This window comes from Ammospiza caudacuta, chromosome 15, assembly GCF_027887145.1.
Source record: "Ammospiza caudacuta isolate bAmmCau1 chromosome 15, bAmmCau1.pri, whole genome shotgun sequence".
NCBI lineage: Eukaryota > Metazoa > Chordata > Aves > Passeriformes > Passerellidae > Ammospiza > Ammospiza caudacuta.
In genome coordinates, this window is record NC_080607.1 from 10,609,062 (window position 1) to 10,619,236 (window position 10,175).

Here is a 10,175-nt window from a genome sequence, read left to right on the forward strand (position 1 = left end):
TGCTGGGCAGGAGGCCATAGACCAAAGTTTATAAAGCTTTATTAAACATTTTGAACAGCTGTGCAATGAACAAACAATACTCTGGAAGTTTCACAACCTCATAGCTTGAACTGCCTCAGGACAGCAACAGCCATTTCTGCTGCTCTCCACCAGAAGACTGAATGAAAGACAAACAGATGGCAAAGGGGAGGGAAACCTTCAAAGTTTAGAGGTGTTTTGTGCCAACCTCTAAGGCTTCTCACAAACCAACCTCTGCCCCAGGCTGTAGACCCATCATCACCCTGGATTCTTGACATCCTTCTGCCAGGGAAGCTGGAGACATCAGGCATTTTCCAGCCTCTGCCCTTCTCTAGTCAGTAGCACCAGCACCTTCTGTCACCTCTGGCCCAAACCCATCATCTCTGAAATGGCTGAAGCATTTACTGCTTCAAGCCATGCCCCCACCTCATGGATCCCCTCCTGCCCTGTCCACACCCAGCCTTTTGGGATGAGTTCTGTAGGGTAAAGTTCACAGTGGCTTCCAAAACCCTGTGTCTTGCAGCATGCTGGTTCTTTCTTCCAATGGTCAATACCTTGGTAAACCCAGGACATGGAGGAGGAGGGGAAGAGAGTCTCTACTGCCTGTGAGGCTTTATAAAAGCAGCAGCAAAGTGAGGCTTTCAGGCTGGGATCTCAGAGCAAAGAGTTCAGAAAGCACTTGGGCAGTGCACACATCTCTTTGGCAGGCTGAGCAGGAGGAGATGACTCAACTGCCTCTGGCTCCAGCAGCTTTTGGCCAAGTCCATTTGTGAGCTGTTGCACTCTCCCTTGATCAGCAAGGTGGGAAGGCTGGCTCCCCACAAAGAGAGACTGAGAGACTCCTGTAGCTATTCAAGCAGGATCAGAGGGCCAAGAGCCCTGAGTTAGACCACCATGGCCTAATGCAGACAAGTGACACACAACCCCAGCACTCCCAGCTGGGCAGGGACCAGCAGCTCAGGCTTCCAGCAGTTCTCAGTTGAGGGCTGGTGTCTGCTCCCGGTGATACGGGAAAGAAAAAGAAAGACTCCTGCTCCTAAAAAAGCAGGTGGTGCTGCCAGAGTTCACACAGTAAACGAGTCGATTTCACAGGCGGAGTGGGAAGAATCTGCCACTCCAGTCCACGCACAGTTACAGGAAATAGGTTGTCCTTACTCCAGTCCCACACCAAACACCCCCCCTCCTCCCCAGCCCCACCCCTTTTTTAAAAATCAAAACAAGAGCCCTCAGCAGACTGGAAGATTACGATTTTCTAGGTGCCCACTATGCTGGGGTCGTGAGCTGATTCTGGTAACTGGGATCCTGTGCAGTGATACAAGAAGCAGTTCCCCCAGCAGCTGTAGCAGATGAGGAATAGAGCTGCCAGGAAGACCAAGGCACAAATTGTGCAAGGTTTCCGTTCCAGGAGAAAACTGAGCAGGTAGAATCCCATGAACATCGAGTGACTGAACCACAAGGCTGGGTTCAGGGGCTTGGGTATGAGCAGGACAGGTAGCAACCACTGCAGGCAGTACATGGTGGCTGGCTGGGGCCTCGTGGGCAGTAGCAGGCAGATGTGCTCCGGAACAGGCTCCAGCAACTCCTCCCGAGGGCAGGCTGCTCTGCAGGGAGAAGGAAATGTCAGACTCTCAGAGAAATGAAGGGAAAAAAATCAACTGACATGCTTCTAAACCTTCATTTACTCCCAAGCATCATTGGCTGATGGTTGAACTCCCAGTACTAAATCCTTGGAGCTGGTGGAAAGGTTCCTGCTTTCTGAACCACTCAGCTGGGGACAGGATCAGCTAATGCTGGTACAGAAGTGTATCCTGTGTGCTCTGTTCCTCAGGCCTTTATCCAGGCTAACAAGTGAGACCCTTTTAGCACAGTGCAGGAACAGAAAGGGAGAGGTGGAAATGGGAAACAAGCTGCCACAGCCTTCCCTACACACACTGATCCAAGACAGCCCAAAGGCTTGAGTGATGATATAAAGAAATGCAATTGAAGGGTGATCATTATTTGGTGCTACAGAGAAGTGTTAAGGAAACATTTGTGTAAGGAATTGTTCTGCACACAAACAATAAAGTGTTCCAGCAGGACAGCACCAAATCAGCTACACATCAAGGTACCCAGGAAAGCCCCAGCAGTGTCCAGGCTGTAAAACAAAGGGGAGGACAGTCTCAGCTTACAGATTTATAATCCTTGCCAAACAGCTAAAGTCAGATAAGATGAAGTATGTGAATAGATCAAACGGGGGACAGGCTCAGAATGGCAATTTCCATTAAGTGCTGTAAACACAGGATTTCCTCACTTGGATTATTATAAAACCCTCTGGAAACTGGGCTTTAAGGGCTTTCCTAGGCAGGGATGGCAGCACACTGCAAGTCCAGAAAACCTGCTCCTACCTTTAGCAACCCCCTTAATGACATTAAATGTGTGCTCTTTTGAGGCACTACAAACCCCTTCAAGAATTTCAAATGGCTTTAAAAACAATCAATGCCTCACCCCCACCAAGAGGAGTCTGCTGGGGACAGCTGCTTGCAGAAAGCCTTGTGTCTGCAATTACTCAATGGAGCAGTGCTCCCTCAGAAGGATGAAGGGCTCAGCCCAGCCTGTCAGGATTACAGCTAGGGGTGGGAAGGTTAGTAGGATGAAGGAGTGAGAATGTAAACAAACAGCACATTCCACCGGCTCCTGCTGGCAGGAGAAGGGATTTCCTGGCAAAGGGAGAGAGAATGAGGGATTGCAGAGAAAAGCCAAGAGAAAACCACAGGAGGTTCTCTTCCAAAACAACACTGAGGTCAGACTTGTCTCGCAGGTAGCAATGGGCTCTGCTGTCAGCAGCAGGAAATGCTGCCATCCTGAGCAGCACCATCTATTTTAATTTAATGTTAGTAGGAAAATGCAGGCAAACATCTCCACCAGCACAAACATTATGTGGGGAAAGTACATTGTGCTGGTGCTCCTGCAAGGGAGTGCTCTCCTGCAGAGAGAGCAGCTGGAGTTCAATTAGTAAAACTAAGCTGCAGCTCAGTAGCCAAAGAGTAAGGAAAAAGTTATTTTATGCTGCAATACAGATAAAGCCAAGTCACAGGATACAGCTCCCAATGTTAGTCCTGTTTTAGGCAGGTCACTCACTCACATCTTTAAGGGCAAGTCTAGTCCCAAGCCTTTTCTCCCATCTGTAAATTGGTATCAGCTATTACTCATTTCATAACAAAACATGCTGCCTGCTTGCCTTTGTGAACTGCTCAGATGTCTCTGGAGTAAACAATACCACAGAAGTACTAGAGAACTTTTTTGCAAGGGGAAGAATGGAGAGAAAAAAATCTAACAACAAATATTTGAACAGGAAGGTAACCAAACCCCATCACCCAAGTTTTCAATTCACTGAATGCAGTAAAGTTTTACTAAATCAATGATCTGCAGCTGCCTTAATCCTCCTGAACTGTTCCCTTCTTGAAGCTTCCTGCATTTTTTTTCTCACAAGTGCTCCAAACACCAAGCATTAAAAATGAGTGCCTAAACAACCATGTTATGTTTTTGCCAGATCCAGTTGCATCAGCTTGACTTCTGTGGCAACTTGTGTCAGCTGTTCTCAAAACTTTAGTTTAAAGTGCCTACTTTGCTTTGGGTTTCTGTATCCAGAGTATAGAAATGGGTAAAGAATGTGTCTGTTAAGTAGCAAAAGGCTGAAACAAAGAACTAGAATTTTTCAGAACTAATGTCACAAATCTCTCAGCTTAAATAGGTCATATGTCACTCTTGAGCCTTTAGCCCCAAACCTTACAACTGACTACAGTTAGAAAATAATTATAATTTGTGTTGTAGCTACACTTTGTACTTCATGGTCTGGCATCCTCACTCCTACAATGCTCTTAACCATAACACTCTAAATACTGAATTAATTTTAAGTGTCTAAGCTTTACTTGAGCACTTCCTACAAACACAAAGCCACCTCACAACAAGTTACTCATTTTTAAATATTAGTATTTCCTGCAAGAACCAGTTGCTTGTAGCAATCAATGCAACCACTGCAGAATAAAGAACCATTTAATAGTAGTTATTCTTACTATGAAATTTCAATGCCAATGCCCTTCAACCTGCAAACCTCTTGGATTTCTGCCAAATGCAGCCATTCAAACAGCTGCTCTTTGTGTCTGTAGTCAGTTTGCTTTTATTCTCAGGAGTCCCTTCACTACCAAGCAGTTAAAGGATGAGGATCCTTTGCTGTATCCCACAGCTGATCCTGGACCAAGCACTCACTACAGGAGGCTGCCACAGCTCTGTGTCCCTCAAGGGACTTCCCACCAGTAAGAAATGTGCTCTTCATTAAGAGATTCTCTGTACAGCTGGCACTGAGTTCTCTTTACACTCTATTGATCCAAGAGAAACAGCACCTCCTGTATCAGCCCTTCACTGAGCAGGGAACATTCTCCTTCATGCCCAGGACAGGCAGATCCTTCCAGAAGCCACAACAATATTTGGTTTTGCCTGGTTTCTCAAGCAAGGTGAAATTTGCAAATTAAAGATTCCTCCCTTGTTGTGTTTGTCCCCTTCTCACAACCCAAGCCAAAGATTACCATGTTCCAGAGCAAATAATAACCTGTCACCCAACAGGACTGGTTTCACAACTGCGTCCTGTTTTCCCTCAGCCAGCCGCTCTTGCTCTCCCCTCCCTGCCTGACTCACCTCTTGCCTCAGCGAGCCCCATGTCCCACTGTCCCCAAACCTGCTCCTGTGCTGCTCCTCATGTCACCTGATTTGGTGGCCACTCATGTTTACCTGACAGCTCCTTCCCACTTCCTCCTTTCACCCTCCACAGCTCTTGCAGCCACTTGAACTCCCTTCAGGCCCTCAGCAGCAGAACTGGTGATGCTCCCCTGTGTCCCAGCCTGATCTCCATGTGCTGCCAGAGCCTCTCCTGTTCCTGCAGGCACAGGAGCAGCCAGGGGAGGTTCCCTGCACACCTCCTTAATAAGCAAGCACCAGCACTTCTCCACATGCTTATTAGCTGGCTTCCATTGCACTGCCAGCCCTCCCTGCTGTCATCTTCCCTCCCAAAAACATTCAGGTCCTACTGGTGTGTGTTTGTGCGGAGGATTTTGGAATTCCAGTGCAAAGGCAGCAGCAGACCTTTCCCAAGCAGAAACAAAATCTCAATAATGACAGGTCTAGAGTGAGCAGCACAGAGCACTGCTCTGCAATGGATCAGTCACGTTTTGGAATAAATCCATGTGAGGAGCTAGCAAGCTGTTCCTTCATATTCTACACCCTAACTCAGCAATTAACACACTGAGAGGTGTTCCTACACCACAGGTTGGCACATCAGTGTGTCAATACCAAGTCTGTACCTTTCTCAAGAACATTTGAATTCTTTAACAGTCCACTTACCCTGGAAGGGGAGAATAATCAGCCAGCTTTCCCTAAGCACTTCAAGGGTAAGCTTGTTCAGCCCTTACAAAGGCAGCCTTTAAGCCAGTGCTGTCCACACAGAACTCCCCCAGCAGATGCTACAGAAAGAGAGGCTGAGAGCTGAGAGGTCTGCAATAAAACACTGAGTAACCTTTTTATTGGGGCGTGCTGCTATCATCCTCCCCCTTTCCCAGAAGCTGAAATCTCTGCTTGTGATGAAAAGCCACACTGGTTAGATAAAAGTCTCTCAAGTCATCCAGTGCATATAAACTGAAGAGGAAGGCTCAGGGATGTGTTTCTCACCTGTCTGCTTAAAATGGTTTTAACCAAAAACCCTGTCACAAATACCAACTGATGTGAGTGGGCAGTGCTTCACACCAACTCAAATATCACACAGCACCCAAAACAGCTGCTGAAAAATACACAACAGCTAAAGCACTGGGACAAAAAGAGAGCTGAAGAACTATCAAGTGACAAGTTGGAAGAGTTCAGCTAAGAAAAGCAACACCAGACCAGCTTCCCAGATGCCAACCCTCTGGCGTAAACCCAAGAACCATAACTGCTCAAACTTTAAGACCTATTTGCAGCAGGGATTAACTTCTCTAGGGTTTTTTTTTTTAGCCCTGCCACTATTATTTCAATTTTTTTAAAAGCTTTATCTGCTGGTATGACTCAGCTGGAAAGAGTGAGTCTATACTTTTTGGCAAAGGCCTTAGCCTAGTCTTGGATCATGCCTTGGACACTTTGTGTAGAGTCAGATATGGTGCAATATAATCACAACAGCTTCCAAAAAGAGCAACAAATCCTTTACTAACCAAGCCTTGGGGTTAGTATTCTGATTTCTCATGCTAGACACAAGCCAAAGCAACTCACTTGGTGAAAAGTGGAGGCTCTCTGTTGAGCCACTCTTGTAACCACCTCCAAAGCTGCCTCTGAGCTCCATTCCTGATGGGAATGGATGAGCTTTTGTCCAGAGGCAGTGCCCACTCCATCTGCAATGCAATGCCCTCACAGCACCAGGGTGAATCCTTCCCCACCCATGAGCAGGAAGGCAGAGGAGAGATCCAAACTAAAACTAATTGCTTTGCTCAGAGAGCTTAGAATGGGCCTAGAAATCATCAGGAATCAGAGGAGCAGAAGATTAAGTCAGCCAGCTCTGTGATGGGAAGAGATGTCAGCAGCCACAGCTGTCATCTGAAGTATTACTACTTCCATTTGGACTAATTCATTGATTTTCAGAGGTCCTCATTCCCACCCTCTGCCTTTGTTTAACTGCCACAGATTACAACTTCCAGGCCCAAGTTCCCTGAGAAAAGCAGGGAACTTTTTAATTTGGACCACTTTTCTATCTTTTGTGCCTTCAGCAGGCTTCAGAGGTCCAAAGACAGCCAGATAAGGGTGAGTTTTCTGCATCTCAGATGAGGAAAGGCAGAAATGCTGTTTGGGCAGCTATGAGGAGTTATGATCTCCTACAGTTTGGAAAGACAAAGGTTACTGCATTATGACAGTACTTGCAAGGTCCATTGAAATGTCCATTGAAATGTTTCAGTACCAATGAAGTATGGGAGAGTTCAGCATGCTGTGGACTGTATTTAGAGCTTGTTTTTCCTCTTCTCTTGCACTTGCATGTCTGGGATATCATGAGCAATGTTGGTATGACAGCACAGCTTGTAAACTCACTTTGTAGCTGGCTCAAAGCACGTATGGGTGCTCGGGTAGGGTGCCTGGCTAGGCACAACAGTCTGTATTCACAGACTATCACAGAATACCCCGGGTTGGAAGGGACCCACAGGGCCCATCCCGTCCAGCTGCCTGCACAAAAGCTTGTCAGAGCATTGTGCTGCCCTGGGGAGGAACGGGCCCGGCTTTCCTTTCAGAAGGCGCTAACTAGAGCTGGAGACGTTCGCGCCCGAGAGCAGCAGGAAGGGAGGGAAGGCACACAGTGCTGTTATTTCCATGCTGGCACCGAGCTCGGGGTCGGTTGAAGCCTCTCCCATCCCGGCGCACTCAGAGCTCCGAGCGCGGGGCTCCTCGGCCGGGACAAACCTTCCCCCTTTCCCCCGGCCGAGCCCCGGAGCCCGCAGCGCTGCCCGCTCCGCCAGCCCCGCCGCTGGGCCCCGGCCCGTACTCACCGCTCACGCCGCCATCCCGGGGCCGCCCCGAGGAAGGAGGGAGAAGCCTGCCAGGCCTCCCCAGGCGGCCGGGCGGCTGTCCCCGGGAGCGGGGCTGTCCCCGGAGCGCTTTCGGCCGCGGGGCGCTGCTGCTGCCGCTGCTGCTCGGCCGGCGGGGCGGGGGCGCGGGCAGCGGCCGCTCCTCAGGCGGGTCCGGGCAGCCCCGCGCGGCGGCTGCTGCGCCTGCGCGCACGGCGCTGCGCCTGCGCACGGCGGGGCGGCGCTGGGAGCCGGCCCCGGCCGGATTCGCGTTTTGTGAAGAGATTTTTGTGTTTGTGGGCGCTTGTAATGAGCCGCGCTTGGGCTGTTCGGCCTGGGGAAGAGGAGGCTGAGGGGGAGAGCTCAGCGCTGCTTACAGCTCCCTCACGAAGGGCAGCTCCGGTCCTCAGCGCTGCTTACAGCTCCTCACGAGGGGCAGCTCGGGTCTCTTGGCTCTCACGAGCACGGACAGGAGCCGAGGGAATGGCCTGAAGCTGGGTCAGGGCAGGGTTAGGCTGGGTATTAGGAAAGGATTTTCACTCGGAGGGGTGGTCACAGGGCAGTGGTCACAGCCCTGCGCCTGAGTTCTAGAGGCGTTTGGACACCGCTCTCAGGCACAGGGTGGATTCCTGGGGTGTCCTGTGCAGGGCCAGGAGTTGGACTCGAGGATCCTGAGGGGTCCCTTCCAAGTCAGCATATTCCGTGGTTATTATTCCATTGTGTTTGCATGGTCCATTGCACCTTGTGCTGTGCTGCCTCAGAGCCACGGAGGACAGCGGGGCTGGGCAGGGACCACTGCAGGGCATCCCTCCCGGCCATCCCTCCAGGTCCCTGCTCTGCTGGGTCCCCTGGAGCACAGTGCTCTGGATTGTGTCCATGGGAATATTTCAGTGCAGCCTGTTCCATGCAGTAAAGTTCTTCATGTCCAGATGAAACTTCCAGTGTTCCTGTTACCTCATGCCACTGTTCAGCACCCTGGCTCCATCCTCACAACACCCTCCCTGCATCTGCGCACAGGCAGTGATAAGCTCCCTTCTCTGTTGTCTCTTCTCCAGCCTAAACAGCCCCAGTTCCCTCAGCTTTTCCTTATAAGAGAGATGCCATCCTCACAGCCCTCCCCTGATTCGCCTCAGAGAGCTCCGTGTCTCTCCTGTACTGAGTAACCCAAGGAAAGAAGAAAAACAGTCCAAGAAAAACAAAACCAAAAACCCCAAAGACCAAGATTTGGCATTTTCACAACCATTTAAAACCCACCCAGCCACAGTTGCAGGGCCACCCACATTTCCCACAGTTTTCCACTTGGCTGCCTGGGTATTTTTGATAGTTATGATAAGACCTGCTCTCCCAATGGCCCTTCAAGCGTGTATCCAGCCTGGAACAATTTCCCTCTGCTCTGCCATTATTCTGGGCTGACCTTTTTATGGGGTGTTTAAAATTCCTGGTTTATGGCACTGCACAGGAATGGCCCTAAAGCCTTTGGCTGATGCCAGCTCTGATGGTTCATAGTAAAAATAACTACTGGATACCAGCTATGATTCCCATGGCACTCAGCGAGCTTTCAGGATCCCACCCAACACCAGCAGCGAGCAGGCTTCACCCAGGGAACTGGGCTGCTCCAGCACATGCTGCTGGTTGCATTTTGCAGGACTCACACTGGATCCAACTGATACAATTTGAGGTCTCCAAATCCTTTTGCAAACTGTAATGTGGACCCTCCTGCCTAAGACTGCTGTGGGACCTGTGTGCTTGCTGGGGTTTTGGTTGTAGCTCCAGCTCTCTATAAAAAAATTCCATTTTGCACTTGCAGCCTGGCTGGCAGGGCTGTGAGCCCCCAGCCCTGTGGCACCTTTTTCAGCAGGCAGGAACAGAGAGGGATCATCCAAAACTTGTATTTCAGCAGGCTCTGCAGGCTGCATGGAGCCATCCAGTGGAGTGGATCTGTAAGGAGCTGCAGAGTAAAAAGCATCTCTGGCTTGAAAGGGAAAGGTAATTCCAGGCTAGTGGGAACAGCTTGTTCTGTGCAGGACAGGAGGCCATGGGGTTTTTATGGCTTTTCTGTTCAAGCAGAAGCTTTTAAAGGACCTCTGGCAGTGCTCTGCTTTGGTTCTGGGCAGTATTTCTTCCAGTGATTTCCCTGTCCTTTGTAAGATTGTCTGTTGCAATCACAAAAGCCACATATGAGATGGAAAGGGTGTAGCCCTGAAAGCAGCAGTGTCAGAGGCCAAGCAGCACCACCACTGACCTCCCACTGCTCTGGGTGAACCACAAGGTGGTAATCTGTGTTTTGAGAAAATAACTGAGGAGCACAGTGGTGCCAGTGCTCCTGCATTCCCAGCCCAGGGCTGGCTGCAGCTCAGCTCTTGGGGTCTGCTGAGCCAAGGCTCCCCAAAGCTCCAGGGGCACTGTGGGTGCACAGGAGAATCCTGTGCTGTGGCAGAGGGCTGAGCAGGTGGAGGGTTTCAAAATCCTGCAAACAGAAGTTGTGAGCAAGAGCAGCTTTTTCCTGTGAAAGAAAATAAACCCTTGCTGTTGGTGAGGGGGCAGACATACCCTGTAACCAACAATTAATTTGCAAACTGGCTGCAATGTGGCCAAGTGTGACAGGACACATGT

General features: G+C 49.9%; 1 protein-coding gene across 2 annotated transcripts; it reads right to left on the reverse strand.

The window, feature by feature from the left end:
• BLCAP (BLCAP apoptosis inducing factor) lies at positions 1 to 7,740 on the reverse strand. 2 transcript variants are annotated; one of them, XM_058814814.1, is made up of 2 exons: positions 7,545 to 7,740; positions 1 to 1,619 (listed from the first exon to the last, which is right to left on the reverse strand). In XM_058814814.1, exon 2 carries the CDS (start codon positions 1,532 to 1,534, stop codon positions 1,271 to 1,273), a length of 264 nt encoding a protein of 87 aa, XP_058670797.1. In that variant the 5' UTR covers positions 1,535 to 1,619; positions 7,545 to 7,740; the 3' UTR covers positions 1 to 1,270. The 2 variants fall into 2 exon arrangements, with proteins under 2 accessions (XP_058670797.1, XP_058670798.1); XM_058814815.1 differs by lacking the exon at positions 7,545 to 7,740 and adding an exon at positions 4,783 to 4,825.
• Between the last annotated feature and the right edge of the window lie 2,435 nt (positions 7,741 to 10,175).

Bases quoted from the DNA above. Each gene is read 5' to 3' on its own strand.
- BLCAP (XM_058814814.1), bottom strand. From the start codon at position 1,534: ATGTACTGCCTGCAGTGGTTGCTACCTGTCCTGCTCATACCCAAGCCC.